The sequence below is a fragment of the Alosa sapidissima genome, chromosome 23 (genome assembly GCF_018492685.1).
Source record: "Alosa sapidissima isolate fAloSap1 chromosome 23, fAloSap1.pri, whole genome shotgun sequence".
Classification (NCBI taxonomy): Eukaryota; Metazoa; Chordata; class Actinopteri; order Clupeiformes; family Clupeidae; genus Alosa; species Alosa sapidissima.
In genome coordinates, this window is record NC_055979.1 from 23,221,811 (window position 1) to 23,241,050 (window position 19,240).

The 19,240-nt window shown below is 39.6% G+C and overlaps 3 protein-coding genes across 11 annotated transcripts in view; 1 reads left to right on the top strand and 2 right to left on the bottom strand.

Annotated features, from left to right (window-relative positions):
* stab2 (stabilin 2) overlaps positions 1 to 9,744 on the top strand; it is a 41,544-nt gene extending 31,800 nt beyond the window's left edge. Inside the window, exons 57-68 of the mRNA XM_042079691.1 lie at positions 1 to 61; positions 320 to 513; positions 1,002 to 1,143; positions 1,367 to 1,500; positions 1,646 to 1,811; positions 2,190 to 2,296; positions 7,632 to 7,751; positions 7,980 to 8,129; positions 8,329 to 8,442; positions 8,529 to 8,660; positions 8,940 to 9,044; positions 9,134 to 9,744. The exon at positions 1 to 61 is cut by the window's left edge and continues 152 nt beyond it. Of these exons, the coding sequence (XP_041935625.1) occupies positions 1 to 61; positions 320 to 513; positions 1,002 to 1,143; positions 1,367 to 1,500; positions 1,646 to 1,811; positions 2,190 to 2,296; positions 7,632 to 7,751; positions 7,980 to 8,129; positions 8,329 to 8,442; positions 8,529 to 8,660; positions 8,940 to 9,044; positions 9,134 to 9,190 (1,482 nt within the window). The 3' untranslated portion in view covers positions 9,191 to 9,744. The remainder of the gene's footprint in view (positions 62 to 319; positions 514 to 1,001; positions 1,144 to 1,366; positions 1,501 to 1,645; positions 1,812 to 2,189; positions 2,297 to 7,631; positions 7,752 to 7,979; positions 8,130 to 8,328; positions 8,443 to 8,528; positions 8,661 to 8,939; positions 9,045 to 9,133) is intronic.
* On the bottom strand, positions 2,556 to 6,684 carry LOC121698011 (trichohyalin-like). Of its 6 annotated transcripts, none has more exons than XM_042079696.1 (5): positions 6,587 to 6,684; positions 5,949 to 6,122; positions 5,898 to 5,906; positions 2,770 to 5,665; positions 2,556 to 2,647 (listed from the first exon to the last, which is right to left on the bottom strand). In XM_042079696.1, exons 1-5 carry the CDS (start codon positions 6,587 to 6,589, stop codon positions 2,619 to 2,621), a joined length of 3,111 nt encoding a protein of 1,036 aa, XP_041935630.1. In that variant the 5' UTR covers positions 6,590 to 6,684; the 3' UTR covers positions 2,556 to 2,618. The 6 variants fall into 6 exon arrangements, with proteins under 6 accessions (XP_041935630.1, XP_041935629.1, XP_041935631.1 ...); XM_042079695.1 differs by having other exon boundaries at positions 2,770 to 5,668; XM_042079697.1 differs by having other exon boundaries at positions 2,770 to 2,959; positions 3,020 to 5,668; positions 5,898 to 6,122.
* A 472-nt stretch (positions 9,745 to 10,216) lies between the features above and the next one.
* LOC121698015 (major histocompatibility complex class I-related gene protein-like) lies at positions 10,217 to 19,183 on the bottom strand. 4 transcript variants are annotated; one of them, XM_042079706.1, is made up of 7 exons: positions 18,857 to 19,182; positions 16,516 to 16,779; positions 14,311 to 14,589; positions 13,851 to 14,138; positions 13,607 to 13,720; positions 11,986 to 12,027; positions 10,217 to 11,775 (listed from the first exon to the last, which is right to left on the bottom strand). In XM_042079706.1, exons 1-7 carry the CDS (start codon positions 18,903 to 18,905, stop codon positions 11,738 to 11,740), a joined length of 1,074 nt encoding a protein of 357 aa, XP_041935640.1. In that variant the 5' UTR covers positions 18,906 to 19,182; the 3' UTR covers positions 10,217 to 11,737. The 4 variants fall into 4 exon arrangements, with proteins under 4 accessions (XP_041935640.1, XP_041935639.1, XP_041935641.1 ...); XM_042079705.1 differs by having other exon boundaries at positions 11,986 to 12,030; positions 18,857 to 19,181; XM_042079707.1 differs by lacking the exon at positions 11,986 to 12,027 and having other exon boundaries at positions 18,857 to 19,181.
* Positions 19,184 to 19,240: the final 57 nt, after the last annotated feature.

Below are 19,240 nucleotides of genomic sequence, written 5' to 3' on the forward strand. Positions count from 1 at the left end.
AAGCCGAACAACACATGTGTATGCAAGCCTTTCTACGAGGGAGATGGGATCACCTGCACAGGTAAGACCTATGACAAACCTCAAACCTGCAAATGTAAAGGCTGTTGGTATTTAACAGAACAGCAGGCTCGGGAATCAAATACGACTGATCGCCCAGTGGCAACACTTCTTGAACCTTCTTGAACCTCTCAGTGTCGCAGTTTAACCGCAGTCATCAAAATGCTTTTGGGACTAAAATATCAATCTGTCGCTGATGCCGGTAAGTCTGATGAAAAGTAATTGTCTGTTCATTTTCTCTCTCCCTCTGGGTGACCTCTAGTGGCAGACCTGTGTAAATACTGGAATGGGGGATGCGCTGCAGGAGCCAAGTGTAGGCAGAGTGGGGAGAAAATCAGTTGTACCTGTCCGCAGCACCACAAGGGCGATGGCTTTGTGTGTACTCCCATCGACCCCTGTGCTGCCAGCGATAATGGAGGCTGCCACGAGCATGCTGACTGCAAAATGACTGCGCCTGTAAGTAGAGCGGTGTGTGTGTGTGTGTGTGTGTGTGTGTGTGTGTGTGTGTGTGTGCATTTGCATTTGGAGCTGCAGAGACACTGGAATCTGTTGGAAACTGCTCAGGATGTAGTAGTGTTACTTTCTGTTACTTATGTTACACTGGAGTTATAGGTCAGAAGTACAGTGTAACAGGCAATGTTAGTAAATGTCAGTAAGTGTTAGTAAGTGTGTGTGTGTGTTTGTACTTCATATTTACAATTTGTAGGATCATGAGTGCATTCATCTGTTCTGTATTCTCGGAGTGTCAATGCAAAGGTAAAATCAATCTACTTCTGAGGGAGGTGTGGTGTTGGTCCAGCATCCCAATCAGACTTATGTCCAAATGCCTCTCTCTCTCTCCAGCTCACTTCCTCACCCTCAACTGTCCTTCAATGAAAAAGCCCTGCGACTATACTAATCGTACTAAAACAAAATCAACCAATCCACTCTTTGTGTGTCCCCAGGGAAAGAAGAAGTGCGAGTGTAAGAGCAATTACATTGGTGATGGAGTGTTGTGTGAGCTGAAGGAACTGCCCCTGGATCGCTGTGCCCAGGATAATGGGCAGTGCCACTTTGATGCCCAGTGCACTGACCTGCACTACGAGGGTGAGCTTGCTGCCTTGCTCTTTCTGGGTGTGCCTCATGCATACTCTTCCAGCTCTACACACACATGCTCTAAAAATCACTCGTGTGTAGATACACACAATCTACACAGACCTCTACACGCTGTTCAACCCACGACTGTGTTTTTGCAACACTTGTTATGCCGGCTTATTTTTTTTTTTCTGGAGTACAAATGATGTGTTGTGTGATTTTGTTATTGCGACAGATAAAACGGTTGGAGTGTTCCACTACCGTTCACCTAAAGGCACGTACAAGCTTAACTACACAGAAGCCCAGCTAGCTTGCAGCCAGGACGGGGCCACACTTGCAACATACATCCAGCTGTCATATGCCCAGCAGGTAAACACACTCACGTAAAGACACACATCGAGTCTCTCTCTCTCACACACACACACATACACAAATTCATGTCTGCACAACTATCTCATTTTCTCGTGTGTGTGTGTGTGTGTGTGTGTGTGTGTGTGCGTGCATGCATATATAGGCTGGTATGAACATGTGTGCAGCTGGATGGCTCTCAGGGGTTAGAGTTGGATATCCAACCACATACTCCAACCCCAAGTGTGGTTTTGGCCATGTGGGCATTGTGGACTATGGTGTGCGCAACAACTTGAGCGAGACCTGGGACGCCTTCTGCTACAGACTCAAAGGTAGCCTGACCCTCAGGTCCTCCGTGCCAGTCCTACTCTTTAGTGTCTAAGGAACACCACACCTTTAAAATACATATTTAGAGTGTACAGCATTGTGTATTTATGAGGCATAAAATAATGTAAATGTATAAATAGTCATGCTTAAATAAATACTTGCGTTACTATTTTCACAAGTTTACAACCACTGCCTTTATCTCTGTGATGAACAGTCAAAAGACAACTAAACAGAAAATCAAACAGTTATATTGTGTGTGTGTGTGTGTGTGTGTGTGTGTGTGTGTGTGTGTGTGTGTGTGTGTGTGTGTGTGTGTGTGTGTGTGTGTGTCTGTCTGCGTGTGTCTGTCTGTGTGTGTGTGTGTGTGTGTGTGTGTGTTTCAGATGTGCAGTGTGCCTGTAAAGAGGGCTACATTGGGGATGGCTACAGTTGCACTGGGAACCTCCTGCAGGTCCTCAATTCTCAGCCCAGGTTCTCCAACTTCTTGGCAGTAAGTTTCCTCATTATTGTGTTTCAAGTGTCACTGCACCAAACTATAGTGTAGTACTTCTTTTACATTTTACAAAAATAGCAAGGTTGATTTTGGAGCTTTTGCCGTGGTGGGTTGTGGTGATGTATGACAAGGAGAAAAACTTGTGGGTGATATCAACATACATGTATCATTCATGTACATACATTCATTAGTACAACTAAATGTCCACACAATAAAATACAGAATCTGTTGGGGTTAAAAAGACAGATAACAAAGGTATTTTTCATTATTGTATAATGTCTATGTCTATCCACCTGCCCAAACACTCAATAATCAGATGTCACTTCTGGACACAGAAGATGGAGTAGTCTGAAAAAGAAAAAAAAAATGCATTTGTATTTAGCACGTGCAGGTCAACCCCATTCTGAAAACACACTGAAAAGATACAGATACTGTGCCTTCAAAAACAATGCAGATTTCTTGGTTCACACCTTTGCACTTTGGAAATGGTTTCTCTTTGGCTTTCGTCTGGAGGTGCTTGGCGTTATTGTTTTTCTGTCTTTCCATCTCCCCCCTCTTCCTTTTGTCTTCATCGCTCTGTTTCTGGAGCGTTTTCTGTTTGGCTTCCTCCAGTTGTTTTTTCTTCAGCTCTTCCTCTCTCTGTTTCTTTTCTGCCATTCTTTGACTTTCTTCCTCCTTCTTTTTCAGCTCTTTCTCTCTCTGTTTCTTTTCTGCCATTCTCTGTCTTTCCTCCTGTTTCTTTTTCATTTCTTCTTGCCTCTCATGTGCATTTTTCTTCTCCAATTCCATTTTCTTTTTAGCTTCGGACTCCACTTTCACAGACTCACACTTCTTTCCTTCTTCCATTTCTTCTCCCTGTCCTTGGCTGTCTGTCTCTTTTATTTCCATGTCTTTCAGTGTTTCAATCTCTCTTCTGCTCGCCGTTTCAAGCTCTTTCTCTCTCTGTTCTTGGTTTTGCCTCTCAATTTCTTGCCACTTGGTGTTTAATTCCTTCACCCTCTCTTGCCACTTTCTGTCCATCTCTTGCCTCTGAATTTCCAGGTCTTTCTTCCTCTGCTCCACTAGTCTCATTCTCTCCATTTCCAGCTCCTCGTCCATCTTTGTTACTTCTGCTTTCTGCTTTGTGTCTTGTCTCTCGCCTTCTCTCTCTATCTCTTCCCTCTTCCCATTTCCTTCCGCCAGTCTCTCTGTCTCTATGTCCACTGAGAGGTTAAACTCATTCGGTCTGTCTGCCTTTGCCTTCGTCACCCCTTCAAGTTCATTGTTTGTCCTTTCTTCCTTTCTTACTATTTCTTCCTTTGCGCTCTGGCTGTCTGTGTCTGTTGTCTTGGTCGCTTCTTTCTGTCTTTCTCTCCCAGCCTCAAGCTCCTTCTCTCTCTGTTTTTGTTTTTCTGTGTCATTTTTGTTTTTTTGTTTTTCTGTTTCATTCTCTTCCATTTCCTCTCTTTTCTGCTCTTCAATCAGTCGCTCCTTGTCTTTGGACCTTTCGGTTTCAAAATGTCTCAATGAATCTTCTTGCCTTCTGTCTCTCCCCATTTCTTTTGTCATAACATCCTCTTGTTGTATTCTGTATGTCTGTATGCCTCTCTTCAATTCAGCCAGACAGTCTTCCTCTTTATCTCTGTCTCTCTCCATCAGGTTCTCTTTCTCGGTTACTGTGGTCAACTCCTTTGATTGATCTTTTTCTCTCCTTCTCTCGCCTGCCATTAGTAGTCTCTTACTTTCATCGTCCCTCAGTCTTGCTTTGTCTTTCTCAGTAGCCATGATCATCGCTCTTAACCTGTCCTCCTCTTTCTTTCTCTCAGTCTCCACCTCTTGTAGCTTAACTTCTTCCTCAATTAATCTTTCTTTCCCCCTTTCAATTGCTGCAAGTAACTTTCTCAATCGGTCTGCCATTCTCTTGGCCTCTGTCACCAGCAGTTCTCTTTTTCCCTCTACATATTCCAGCTTTGCTGTTTCATTCTCAACTATTTGAGCCAACTCTCTGACATGGTCCTCCTGTCTCTGTCTCTCAGCCTCCAGCTTTTTTGTTTTCTGCTCCTCTTCCCTCTGTTTCTCCTTCTCTTTCTCAAAAGCTACGGCCAACTCTTTTAACAGGCCTTCTTCTCTCTTTCTCTCACTCCAAACATTTTCTCTCTTTCTTTCTTCTTCTACCAGTCTCTCTTTTGCCTTTTCTATTGCGGTGACCAACTCTCTCAGTCTGTTTTCCTCTCGTTTTCTCTCTCTCTCTATGGTTTCTCTCTTCTTTTCCTCTGTTATCATCCACTCTTTTTGTTTTTCCAGGGTGATGATTACCTCCCTTAGTTGTTTGCTCTCCATCTCCAGCTGGTCTCTTTTTTTCTCTTCTTCCAAAAGTTTCTCTCTCTCTTTCTCAGCTGCTTTGATCAGCTCGATCCGTCTGTCCTCCTCTTTCTTTCTCTTGATCTCCAACTTTTTTCTTTTCTTTTCTTCTTCGATACGTCTCTCTTTCTCCTGCTGAAGATTTGTGGCCAACTCTCTCAGTCTGTCTTCATCTCTCTGTCTCTCACTCTGCACTTTTTCCATTTTCTTTTGTTCCTCAAAGACTCTCTCTCTCTCCTTCTCCAATACTTTAGCCAACTCATTCAGTCTATTTTCCTCTCTCTTTCTCTCATTCTCCACCTTTTCTCTTCTCCTCTCTTCATCAATAAGTCTCTCTTTCTCTTTCAGAACGTCTTTGGCCAACTCATTCAGTCTATTTTCCTCTCTCTTTCTCTCATTCTCCACCTTTTCTCTTCTCCTCTCTTCATCAATAAGTCTCTCTTTCTCTTTCAGAACGTCTTTGACCAACTCTCTCAGTCTGTCTTCATCTCTCTGTCTCTCGCTCTGCACTTTTTCCATTTTCCTCTCCTGCTCAGTCAATCTCTCTTTCTCCTTCAGAATTACTTTGACTAACTCATTCAACTTCTTCTCCTCTCTCTTTCTCTCATTCTCCACATTTTCTCTTTTCCACTCTTCATCCAGGAGTCTCTCTTTCTCTCTCTCAATGTCTTTAGTCAACTCTTTCAGTCTGCTTTCCTCTGTCTGTCTGTCGCGCTCCATTCTTTCTCTAACATTCTCTTGTTCCAGTAATCTCGCTCTTTCTTTAATAATCTGTGTGGTGATCTGACTCTCTCGCTCTCTCAATCTTTGCTCCTTCTTTTGTTGACTTGCAACCTCCTTTCCTCGTCTCGTTTCCTCTCTCAGTCTTTCTGCATCTTTCATCCTTTTCTCCGTTCTCCACAGCTCTTCCTCCCGTCTCTCTTTTGCCCATTGCATTTCCACCTTCTCTCTCAGAGTCTTCTTGCTCTCTATCTCTCCTCCATTCATCTGTCTCTTTCTATCGGCACTTCCTCTTTGTATGTCCCCCTGCTTGGAGCATTGATCATAAAATACAATTATCAATAAGCTTTACATTTCTTGATTATGAGGTGTTTAATTTATTAACGCTTAAACAAAATGAATGCTGGTAGTAGTAGTATACGTATAAGTAATACTAGTATACAATCAAACAAGCAAATAAATGAATAGTAACATAAAAGATGTTTTAACCATATTTCACTAAATCTTATCGCTCTCATCAAACAGCATTTCGATTTACCTGCAGCTTCTCAGCCATAACCTTTCTGGTTGTGTTCTCCATGGAGCACATCTGGACGATTGGAGTGTTGTTGATGTTTGTATGGAGCTCCATCTCCATACATTGAAACTTTTTGTCCAGCTGCAGCTGAATCTCCTCTATGTGGTCCACCAGGACCACCTGGGCTCTTTCTAACCTGGAGCCCAGGTAACTCTCCCAGCCTTCCTTGTAAAGATGCGCACTCATCTGCAAAGAGTGAGTGGAACAGGGGGATGAATAAAGCAGGGTTTCTTTCATTCATATTGCTCAAAAAGACATACATATCCTTGTGACTACATGTCTGTTCATCTCACCCTTGTCCATGGGTTAATAGTATGACACACTTTTAGTGAATTTTGTTTTTTATTCTTCATATCTTACATTTTTAGCAATATTTATCCTTAGCTCATTTAGAATCCAGATAAAAGGAATACTTTATTAATGATGCCATGCCAGTGCATAACCATATAGCAATGTGATACTTTCATCTGCAAAAAACTCTCTATACAGTACATGAGATACAGTATCACAATCTTATAAATTACTTATAATGATCAACTGTAAATTTAATTTGAGTATGACATTTAAATAAAAAAACATGATTGCCATAACATACATATATACATAAATGATATATACATAATTAAATCAACAATTGAAATATAGCTCACCATTAGTTTGCATCCTACATGTCTGATGATTACCTGAAGTGTTTTAGAATTTTGAGACCGTAGTTGAGTTGCCCAGCTACGGCCCAGCTACGGTGACATCAGTGGTCATGGAACTGTCACCTGGCCATGACATCATAATGGACACATTAAAGAGCAATGAAATAAACAATGAAAATGAAGGAAAATAGCAATAATATACAATAATGGCCATTAAATCAATAATATAATAACAATAGCATGGTAAGACTACATTAAGGAGAATATCAATAATAAACAACAACAACAATAATAATAATAATAATAATGATAATAATACATTTTATATAGCACTTTTCAAGCTAATTTAAGCACAAAGTGCTTTACAAAAAGACAATACAATACAAACATATAAAACTGTCATTTGAATAATAATAATTGTAAAAATAATAGCAATCATAATTATGATCATAATAATCATCATAATGTATTAATAAAACGTAATTAATCAAACTCCACTAAGCCATATGTTTGTAGCGTATCTGTTAATCAGATAATCAGAAACCAGACAGATATTATGCCAGTTTGTACTCGATTACAAGATGGATTCTGCATGTGAGGTCATTCTGTAACAAACTGGTTATAACAGAAGAATCTGGGGCTGTCCTGTGCATTCCTTTATTCTGCCGCACTTTCTGCATTTACTCTTCAAGTGATGCTGCACTAGTGCCTTTGCTTGTGGTTGGAAACAATCAATTGTACTCATGTGATGGGAAAGCCATTACTGCTGTGAGGCGGCTGTTGTGTCAGTTTCACACAGCACAAAATAAGGTTTGGATCTGGAATAAAAAGAAATGAAAAAAAGAGACTGCACCCCTTCTTAATCTTGAGGGTTTCCTGAGAATATCCTGACCAATTTGTTTCCCTTGAAAGGCTTCTATTTAAAAAAAAAAAAAAAAAAATCCTTCTCAACCAAACCAATGACATCCTTTGAGACAAGATCAAAACCATCATTCATATAATCATTACAGTCAAAATGAATGTGTCTCTGTTTACTGTTCTCTCTCAGCAAATCCTCAACTACTCTCAGAACTCAGTGGCCGGGAAGGAGTTTGTGAAACGCCTCAGCAACCTGACTGTCCAGTCCACTCTGTTTGTGACAGACAACAGTGGATTGAATGAGAATGAGGTGGGACATCCATTACACATGTACAAAGTCCACACGCACACACAAACACTCTTTAGCTCAGTAACTCTCTCCCATTCTCTCTTTCTTTCTCTCTCTCTCTCTCTCTCTCTCACACACATACGCAAACAGTACACACTTTAAATATATTTGTGCTTCCTCTAATATGTTGTATGTCCTGTACATGTGTTTTTTACACCTCTAATGAAGTCTCTCTCTCTAACCCCCCAGACACTGTCATCCCGGGATCTTGAGTATCACCTGTCAGACGCCGGGGCAGTCTCTCTACAGGAGATGACCAATGGCAGCCACATCCGCACACGCCTCGGCCAACCCATCACTGTCATTGGAGTGCCTGATTTAAATGACCCCTCTAAGTTGGTGAGAGACAGTACATATGACAAAGGCAATATAACAAAGGCACAGGGTGGCAGTTTGTGTCAGATGAACAAGACATTCAAAATGATTATACACTACATATTACTCTGGTTCCTACACTGTATTAAACAATTCTGTCTTTCAAAGTAATGTGTACGGTAGTTCAGCTGAATAAATCTAGTCATCTTCTGCATTGCTTTAGACCTCCTCTCGGTATTTAAGTGACCGTTTCCTGATTGAGTCTGACATCATGGCATCCAATGGCATCATCCATGTCCTTCGAAAACCATTGACAGCCCCTCCTCCAAAACCATCAGTACGTACAAGTCTGAAACAATAAGTGAGCTGCATCCCTCCTCTAGTAAATGACCTTTGACCCCTGACTGTGTTGATTCCCTTCAGTTTCATGTGGGCCATCAGGCTGGGATGGGCATTGGAGTCATTCTGTTGCTCCTATTGATTGCTGCCGTCATGTTTGTTGGATATCATTTCTACACTCACAAGACCAAGCCATTCCAGTTCCACTACTTCAGGGTATGTGCTTGTGTCTTTTTCAGTTTCCTTGTTATGTTAGATGGGTGTTGGTTTCTCTGTGTTGTGCATTCTCGTATTGTCTTTTGTTTTCTTCTGTGCATGCGCAGTTCTGCCCGAAATAAATGCTCGATAAGTGCCCAAAATGCGTTGCAATATGGCCACCGAGTCGAGGGACTTACCTAAAAGGACTTTGTAAAAAGCGATCTTGTTTTCCATTTACATTTTTTTTTTTTGAAGTTCTTGTGTGTGTTGATTGTATCTGTGTCTTTGTCTGTACAGGAAGATGAGGGAGAAGACAGTGTTCCAGAATCAAGCATCTGCAATCCCATGTATGACAGTGTGTCTGACCCCACTGCAGGCCTGGGAACCCTTTCTGGACTGGCGGTAAGTTCTGCCTTGCGTTCACTTACATTTCAACTGATATGTGTACTGTAAGCCAGGACCAGAAAACAAGGCTTGTATCTTTGTTACAGGAAGAAGATAAACATCAGGTGGTTTCTGCAGGTTCTTACAATCTGCAAGAAAGCTGAAAACTGGCATGGAATATACAGAAGGATTTCCCCTTTTTTATACAAGTCAAAATGAGTGCTCTGCAGTCTAATGATTAGGCTGTTCAGAATATGAATAGTATGAGATTTTAAAAATATTTGATTTGTTAATAAGTGGTAGGAGTTGTAACAACTATGTACAACTGAGTATGAATGGATGAATGTCACAAGATGTTGAGAAGAGAGAGAGTGTGTGTGTGTGTGTGTGTGTGTTAGAGAGAGAATGAGTGAGTGTGTTTCCCCAGTGAGCTATTAAAGAGCCTGTTAAAATGTGAATTATTCTGAGTTGTCCAAAAGGGTGGCTCGCCATATCATGAAACTGTAGACAAATGGATATTATATTGCGTACATTGTTTTTTTTTTTCGGCCTTGGAGGATTGCTTCTAATACAAGATCTATTGAACCCTTAAGACAAAAATCAATTTAAAACCTTTTTCACATCTGCAGAGCAGATTAGACATCCAGACATCTTTATCCTACGAATACATATCCTGTTGTCATTTTAATGAATAAACATTGTGATATGAGTGATCAAAGTATTTATTCAGTTCCATTTTTGTTAACCATTTAACAACTAGGCTTTCACAAAATATCAGCATTCTATTCTCTAACAACTTACCATCTTCTGAATTTACCATCAAGACAAAAATGCTCACACATAGACTAAGTAATATCCTTTTGGTTTTTGAGTTATTCTTGTTCAGACTACAAATGGATCAACTGAAGAAACTTTTATGCACAAGACTGTAAAAAAGCTGTGGTTGTATGCCAACCATTTCAGTTTCAGTCAACACACATTTATTTCTGTGAAGCCGCATTGATCTCCAAACCAATATAGTGACGCTTCAGTCTGTCGAGAAAATGTTCTGCGGAAGACTGGTGCGCACTCTCTGGCTTCACAAGGCTTTTATGAGGAAAAGTAATTTAATAATAAGTTCATTAGACGAGGTGAACTTCTATCCACTGTGGAATGTAAAAGGCAATGCTACAAGGAAGGGAATTCAAACACACATGACACTCAAGTTTAATTAAACGTATCAACACCAAGAAGACAGAAGTCACAAAGCAGCACACGCACACACAAAGAGTTGAAACATGTCACTCCTCTATACCGTGCACAATACATAGTCTTATACTGTATATTGTATATCGGTGAACCAAGTATATGACTGATTGCCCTTTAGCATTGAGAGACAAGTAATTGAACCACCTAAACCAGGGGTGGCCAACCTGCGGCTCGCGAGCCACATGCGGCTCTTTGCCTCCTCTCGTGTGGCTCGCGGCTGCTCAACTGATGTTCTCATTTCTCCTTGGATTTATAGTTTTTTTTTTTTTTAAATAGCCTATATTTCTGGTAAATGAAAATGCTTTTCATAAGTTGATAGTACTGGCAATAGTTAGGCTGCAATGTTTAAATTAAAATAATTTTATTGTCATGTTATGGATAGAAGTCTAGCCCATAAAGAAGCAGAAACGTTTGTTCTGGTTCTTTAGCCAGGTGTAATGCTACTGTTGCAATCAGGAAAACCCTGATGCTAAAAGTAAATAGAAAGAGGAACACGGACATTCAAAAGGCGGATTAATCTTTTTTGTAGGCTAGCATAACCCTTCTGGTTAACCAAAATAAAACCGTAAAAAACCTGTTAAACACGTTAGTTTGGTACTTGGTATGCCAGACTTAACTGATGCATAAAAGCTTCAAACCTGAACATTTCCCAAAGGCACTGACCCTTGCAAGTACAAGGTAAAGGTATGATAGACGTCAGTCAGAGAAGCAGACACTCGACGGAACATTTGACGGTCACATTGGCATCTTATCAGTTGTTACATCAGAGCATTTCTCATGCTAATAAGTCAGTCAGTGATGGGGAATTTGTGATGTGTGTCAAATATCTTTGTTGCTTGCTACTCATTCCTGAAAACGATAATTTGAAGCATCTGCCAAGTGTTTCATTTCAAATGAAAAAGAAGAAGATTTAAAGTGTAGGGCTAAGTTGCTGTTGCGGTGTGGGCATCTTTTTTTGTTGTGCGGCTCTTTTGAGTTGTGTTGAAAAATTTGTTGGCTCTTCATGCTGGACTGGTTGGCCACCCCTGACCTAAACTATATACAGTATATGTTTTGCATTTTCATGTACTGGTAATTTCCTCAAAATTACATTTTATAGTTTTTAAATTAAACTGACAATGAGATCCGTGCATTAACACAGATAAGCAGGCCTGTAGCCAACTATGAGGTCACTGAGGTGGTGGTGGGGGACCGGTGCCGTCAGAATTTTCCCGGTGGATTTTAGTGCCCCACTCCGCCCCTGGGAGAGTCCATTCAAAAGTGTGAAATCATACAGAAACACAAGTATCAAATCAAAGGTTAAGGTCCCTCTTTCTCATTTTCCCCTCACACCTGGGAAAACATCAACAACTTTAGGAGTTTTCAGTGGATATCAAGCACCCTGGGAAAACATTAAAAAACAACTTTAGGAGTTTTCAGTGGGGGTCTGTTCTACCTCTGCACCTGGGAAAACTTCAGCAACTTTAGGAGTTTTCATTGGGCGTCTCTTCTGCCTCTGTGTCTGCAAAGATATACAAGTGAATCAGTGCAACAACAGTGGTGCTCTCATATATATATGCTCCTTATCATTTTCCGTCTGTAACTTAACACATATACATTTACACACACTCGCGCTCACACACACATTGACACACACACACAAACACACACATACACACCCACATTACTTAATATCATTGCCAATGGTTGGTGATCCGTCCTATATACTTACTTGGAGTAGCTGTATAGGAGGCTACACTGGATGTCTGGGAACCTACTTCATGCGAAAACAATCAAAAGGGTTATATTAGACATAACTACATAATTGAACTATGTATATCAATAACTAATGTACATCAATACCTCACACAGCCACTAACACAACACACTGTTTGTTGATACGTTTATGTTGGGGAGTTACGAGTGTGGACAGCGCTGACCAGTACATTTCTACTCCGTAGTTTTCACCTGAATTATCAGTTTTATTTAAAGAAAGAAACAGAGCTTGGTCACTAGCTAGGAAGACTGAAAAACCATCACACTGGTTAGCTTTTAAACAATTTACAAATAAATGCACATCATCCGTGCGGAAAGCTAAATCTAATTATTACTTAGACTTGATAGCACACTCCAGCTCAAGCCCTGCAGTAAGCAGTAAACGCAAACAAAAACACAACCACAAATTATCTGCCCACCCATATCAAATATGATGACTTTCATTTCTGAACAGAATGAGATTACCTTTGCTTTGAATAGACATTTTGTTGAAGCTGGGCATTTATTTGATAAAAAGTTGAAAGGGACTCCTCAGATAGTTGACAATTGTGTGCATTATACAAACCATGTTTATAAGTATTGAATTTCCCCTTGGGGATCAATAAAGTATCTATCTATCTTTCTATCTATCTTTTCCATTAATGCATATGCATGACACGGAAAAGCGCAATTTGCTATTTTCAGCTCTCGCAACAGGCAGTCTGCGCTTTTACCTCAGTGGTAGTGGCCCTAGGAGAGCTACTGGAGAAGATAATTTAGATCCTTTCTTCCTTAAATTGTCTGCTCCTATAATCACAAAGCATGTAACACATCTTTCTAATCTTTCCATTGTGATGGGCATATTTCTTAGTGCATGGAAACTAGCCCATGTGACACCTTTGCACAAAGGGGGTGATGGAGATAATTTAAATAATTACCGTCCAATCTCTAAATTACCCTGTTTATCAAAGATTTTTGAATCATTGGTTAATAACCAACTCAAGTCATTTCTTTCAAGTCATCAAATTAAATCAACAACAATCTGGGTTTAGAACTAGCCACAGCACTATCACAGCTACCACATTAGTTACTAATAATATAATATCTGCCTTAGACGTTAAGAAGCACTGTGCTGTCCTTTTCGTTGATCTGTCAAAAGCATTTAATACAGTTGATTACATGATATTGTTTTGGATGATAAGGCATGTGAATGGTTTTGCAATTATTTGTCTCAGAGGTTTCAGTGTGTGGAGTCAAGAAATGTCAGAGCCTTTGCCAATCACAAAGGGTGTTCCACAAGGGTCAATTTTGGGCCCAGTTCTATTCATCATCTATATTAATTATATTGTCTCTTTTTTAAATGGTTGTCAAGTCCACCTTTATGTTCATGACACTATTTTGTATTGTATTGCTGACACTGCTCATCTTCCCATTGATAATCCTCAGCTTTCATTTAATATTCTTCAAGAAGCTCTCATTATCTTAAATCATCATCTGAAATTCTAGTCCCTATCAGACCAGATCAAATGATTGGTTGTTGCTCAAGGTTCCTCGTATCCATTCTGAATTGGGAAAGGCGGCCTCCAGATGTAGCCTACCTGTGTGCCTCCTTTTCCATATAATGAAACCAGCAGCGGCTCCGATCCCACTCAGCAGCAGAAAGACCAGTACAGAGGACACTATGGCAACTACATCAAGTCCTGGCTCATATTCTATGATAGAAATAAAATAATATAATTGTTTTATGTGTCAGATAACAAACATGCTCATACATCAAAGGAAACTTTTTTTTATTACTCTCAATACAGGTCAAATACATCATACATGTATATTATTAGATACCCAATCCAAAGTCCAGCTTGTTGTCCAGGCTGAGGTGTTCAGCTGTGCAGGTGTAGTGGTTATGCTGTAGTTCCTCTGCACTGACCTCTAGGCTCTTCCTCATCTGGTACGTCTCATCTCCATTAGGTAGCAGCTCCCCCCCAGTGGTCTGGTGGTCAGACACAGGCTGGCCGTCTCTGAGCAGGGTCAGGTTTATGTGACGGGGGTAGAAACCAGTGGCCAGGCAGGTCACTTTGACCCCTCCAGAGTCTGGGAGTGTCTTCTGGAGGATCCTGACTCTGGGCTTCACTGTGGAGGATGAAGAATTATCGTAAAAAGCCCAGTACAAGTAATCCCATGACAAGAGTCTATCATCATTCAGTTTATTATTTCTGTCATCTATTTATAGTTTATTATTAAATACAAGTATTTGTAATATTTTTTGTCAGCACAATACATGGCTCACACTCAAGTTACCGACCTTTCCTCATCACAATGTTCTTCAGTGTTGATAGGAAGTATTTCAATGTGGCTACACACATTTGATGAGAAACACTTGCATGGAACAAGGTGAAGATTTCATCATGCTTCATTTTCTGTGACAGTGCTGGCCAGTACCGGTTAGGTTGCACTGTGTTTGTCTTGGCATTATAGGAATACTCTTCTCCCTTTTCCCCATCAAAGGCATCATGTGAAAATGTTAGCGCCTGCCCGTTGTCCATCACCTGACATCCTGCTTGTCTTTGGTGAACATGAACTCCTGACAGAATCAAGCACTTTTAAGCACAATTAAGCAATCAACCCATACATTCAGACAGCTGTCAGATTTCTAACTCAATGCCTCCTAAACACCTAAAATTAAAAGATGGTTAGTGCACTGCACACATTACTTGATATGGATGAAGTGTACTGCATGGAGATATTAGCAATGACACTATAGTATACAGTATGCAGACTTTTACCCCTTGCATCGCGAGGAACCAATCACATCAGTGTATCTGATATCCGAAATCAGTCAGTAAACATTGGTCGTAGTGTTATCCAATTACGTGCAGTGAGATTTTCAAATGCATGCTTGGTGCCGCCCCTCGAGTTGGGCCATTTTTATTATTCGTGGCCAGACCCTAATCTTTCTAGATTACCAGGCCAGGATTACCAGGATTTTCCAGGCTATGCGCTACCACAACTTCATACAAAAGTTAGAGTAGCACCATTTAGATATAACGGAAATATATTTCTTGGCGGAAGAATGATTATCTATGAATAATTCGTCACATTTCTCCTTGCTGTGCCTTTATTTTATGAAATTTTGCCAGATACATGTAGTAACCGTTTTAGAAAAGCAATAAGCCACTTGAGTCCCTAGGTTACTGATTTTATAACACCTAAAGGGGTTTTAGGCACTCTGTATATATCCGCTTGCGCATGGTGCCTAACAACGCCCCTTAGCTGTTCTTAAATCAGTGTAACCTACAGCCTCTCAGGGCTTATTACTTAAATATAATACTGTATATATATATAATTAATCTAAATTAATCACATATATAATTTTTGCTGTGAAAGTATTTGAAATATTTAAATTCAAATGAATCATTGAATATTCAGCATTAGTGACATTAAAGTTCAAAAACTCTTTTATTATTATTTTCACTGTTCAAATAATTTAATAATCTATGATATGACCTAATACGCTGAGGAAATAAATTCAAAAGTGCTTCGGGAAGAAGTTTTTTTTTTTCACATATTTTTTTTTTTCACAAGGCATTTCAGGCCACAGATATGACCTTAGGGACACAATGAAATTAAATTAACACTCCCTTCAATGTCAACACTATTTCTTTGCATTGATGAGTTGACAAACTCCTGACATTGCAGAGGAATTTATTTTAATCAACACTTTATTTTTATCAACACCATCAGGCTGTTTTTTTAAAGTAAATGTTTCAATTACTGTAATGATCTAGGCAGCACATTTTCTTCTCTCTCCTTCATTTTACAGTCTAATGGTTACTGACTGGAATGGCTCGGGGTCAAAGGTCATACGGATTGATTAATCTGCGCTATTTTTTTTAATCAGTTATTTTTTCTGAAATTAATTAATCGAAATTAATCAGTTATTTTGACAGCCCTAATACATATATATATATATATATATATATATATATATATATATATATATATATATATATATATATAAAAGCACCTGTAGGCTAAAATCTGTTTATGTATATTACGGCACTTTAATTTTTGTCACTACAATGACCACAATGCTTTGGGTTTGTCATGGTTATGTAGTGATGGAATACTGTACATGTCAACCAATCAAATGTCTTTGTTTGTTTTGCTTTTATTTGAATTGTATTTGAACAGCCAATGATTATTTGTTATTTGTTTATGCCCGCAAAATCACGGGGAATGTGAAAATTCCATCTCCTCAGTGAGGAGAAGGCTCGTCAGTCCCAGTTGCCCTGATAAGAGAGAGCTCACCATTCCACCGCTGACAATTCAGGATCCTGTTTGTGCCATTGTTTTACATACTAATCGTAACTAGTGCCTGTGCACACCCGTTAAGAAGGGGTTACATATATATATATATATATATATATATATATATATATATATTATAATCTATAAAGATCGTTGGTCCTGTTTCTGAAGATGCAGAAAAAAAGAATAGCCTACTTACCATCTGAATGATTAAAATGGCGGTTTAAAGCTAGCGCTTTCTCTTTCACAGTCTTGTATTCGTCTTGCATGATTCTACGATATATGTTTCCGTATCGTGAATCTTCATCATAAGCTCCAGGTATTTTGTAAACATTTGTTGACGTGTTGTGTGTCATAACGTGGTATCCAATTTCAACGTCATCGACCTTCACCACAAAACTGTATTGTGGGAATGGTGTCTCTCCTATTATAAATGTTTGTAATGTCCACAAAGAATGTGAACCTACAATGGAACGGTAAGAGTATTTTAGTGCAGTAACTCGGTTTGATGTATGCAAAATATTGTCATCTCAGATTTACGGTTTGGGTCATTCCGTGTCAGATCAAATTAGGTTGTTATGGCACCGTCTCAGATTTCAAAAGTTGTCTATATCAAGAATGGGTCCCAAAACCAAGGCCTTCATATTATTTTCAGCTTTCAGCATTATTTTCTCTTGAAATCACATTATGTTGTAAGCAATGTTTATGCATTATTCATAAGCAGCACAAACTTAGTAGGGTGGAAGACAAACACATTTTCAGTATGACTGAACCATTAACCCTTTGCAGATTTAACGTCATTGGTGCTGGGGTAATGAAATTAGAGTGTGTGGTCTGAAAAGGGTTAAGTCCAATGCACACAATGTAAAAAAAAAAAAAATCTGATTTCACTTAAAGGACAATTCCGGCGCAAAATGAACCTAGGGGTTAATAACACATGTGTACCGAGTTTGACCGTTCGCTGGGATTTGTTTTCATGCTAGTCGAATACGACCAGTTTTATTGCAAACCGCTATTTAGCGTTTAACGCTAGCCTTCGGGACAGACATACAGTAAAAAGTAATCGCTATTTCTATACCACTAACAAGGCTCAAAATAGCACCACACTTACACGGTAGCATAATAAGGGCCTCTACATGTAAACCGAAGCATTGAGAACTTTGTAAGTGTACAGGCAGTTTATTAAAAAGAAACACATTACCGTTCCGATAGTCTAATGTGTTCGGGTTTCTAGCTACCCCACATACCATTTTAGTCCTATGAACATTACAAAAAAACACAATCACACCTAGTTTTATCCTTTATATCTTTATGTGCATTTGTTGTAGAGACCTCAAATATTAGCTCAACATTAACTAGATGTACCGCAGAGCGGTACAAAATATGACCGCTGCCCAGTCCAGCACATTTTTTCCACAAAAATAAATCACGCTGAAAGGCCTATATTCTAACTGTCTCACTAAATTGCATTATCCACACTCAATTCTCACTGGTATCTGCTAGACAACAAGTACCAAAACATGATTAGTTCATAGATTTCACATGTAAAATTCATTTTATACAACCCCACCCCCATCTTGCCTGTTCATAATTCTGAGAAATTCTTGAATTGTGTGCATGTGTGCGTGCACACATTTATGTTTGTGTGTGTGTGTGTGTGCATGCTTGTGTGTTTGTCTGCGTATGTGTGTTTGTGCATGTGCATGCATGCGTACATATGTCTACTGTGTGAGTATGTGTCATACGTATGATTACTGTGAATGTATGTGTGTCCGTGTGTACATGGAATGGGTTAATATGACACCTGGAGGCAAACATACAGAAAAAATTGGTCGCTTCGCTACGCGGCGGTCATAATAAAGTACAACATTATTAAAGTACTTTGCAGATAAAATAATGATTGCCATATATGAATTCAAAAAAATGAGTTTACAAGACCCCCAATATGACCAGTTTTGCACTTCGTTTCATATAGGAGCTTATGTAAAACTAATGGGCATGCACAAACTTAACGATAAAGTCATACTGAGAACATGAGAGTGTAAAAATTATACAATATCGGGGGAAGCTGTGGCGCAACTGGCTACAGCGCCTGAACCACATTTGGGTCCAAATGTCCACGAGGACCCGGGGTCAAGTCCACCCCATCCTGTCTCTCTCTCTTCGCTGTCCCGTCACAATAAAGGCAAAAAGCCCCAAAAATATACTTTTAATATTAATATATTATTAAAATAATAATAATTATACAAAATCAAGGGTGAAAAAATTCATGAAAACATTGGAATTTAACAGAAATATTTTACAGGTCTTGGTAGTAGTTTCGGGACCTACATATTAGGTAGACAAACTTTGAGCAAAATCTGAGACAGTGCAGCAACATGGCTCCTTGATTTTGTGTGGTTTGACATGGAATGGCCCATTTAGTCCCAAAGTCACACTGGCTCAATATCAAATAACCCAAAGTATTCACTATCAACTAAATGATACAACATATCATTCATGTATGCTGGTAAATTAAAATGCTAAAAATGATACAGTACCTGAGTTGACAGTTGACACAATTGCGAAGAGGTAAGTGAGGCTCTGCATTGTTTGCACGCTGATACAGTGTGATGAGCACTGTGTCTTCAGTGTTAGTGCTGAAACATGCAATAGCTCCACTTTGTCAGTGAAAACCAAACAACCGAAACAGGTTCAGGACTCGACGCGCTGGTTTTGCCCCTTCTCAGCTTCCTCTTGGCCAAATATGATCTTTTTTTTGCGGTGTCTGCCTTCCTGGTAGCCTGGAAAATCCAGACCCTGATTAAGGGTCTGGCAAAGAGCAATGTAATGGCCTAACTCGAGGGGCGGCAACAAGCATGCATTTAAAAATCTCACTGCACGCAATTGGATAACACTAGACCATGTTTACTTTGAATGATTTC

Coding starts and splice junctions, on each gene's coding strand:
- LOC121698011 (XM_042079692.1), bottom strand. Junction 5,669..5,897: donor TTATGGCTGAGAAGCTGCAG/GTAAATCGAAAT, acceptor CAATGCTCCAAG/CAGGGGGACATACAAAGAGG. Junction 2,648..2,769: donor ACCATTTCCAAAGTGCAAAG/GTGTGAACCAAG, acceptor TTTCTTTTTCAG/ACTACTCCATCTTCTGTGTC.
- LOC121698015 (XM_042079704.1), bottom strand. CDS start 18,905: ATGCAGAGCCTCACTTACCTCTTCGCAATTGTGTCAACTGTCAACTCA. Junction 16,780..18,856: donor TGTGTCAACTGTCAACTCAG/GTACTGTATCAT, acceptor GTTCCATTGTAG/GTTCACATTCTTTGTGGACA. Junction 13,721..13,850: donor CAAGCTGGACTTTGGATTGG/GTATCTAATAAT, acceptor TTTCTATCATAG/AATATGAGCCAGGACTTGAT.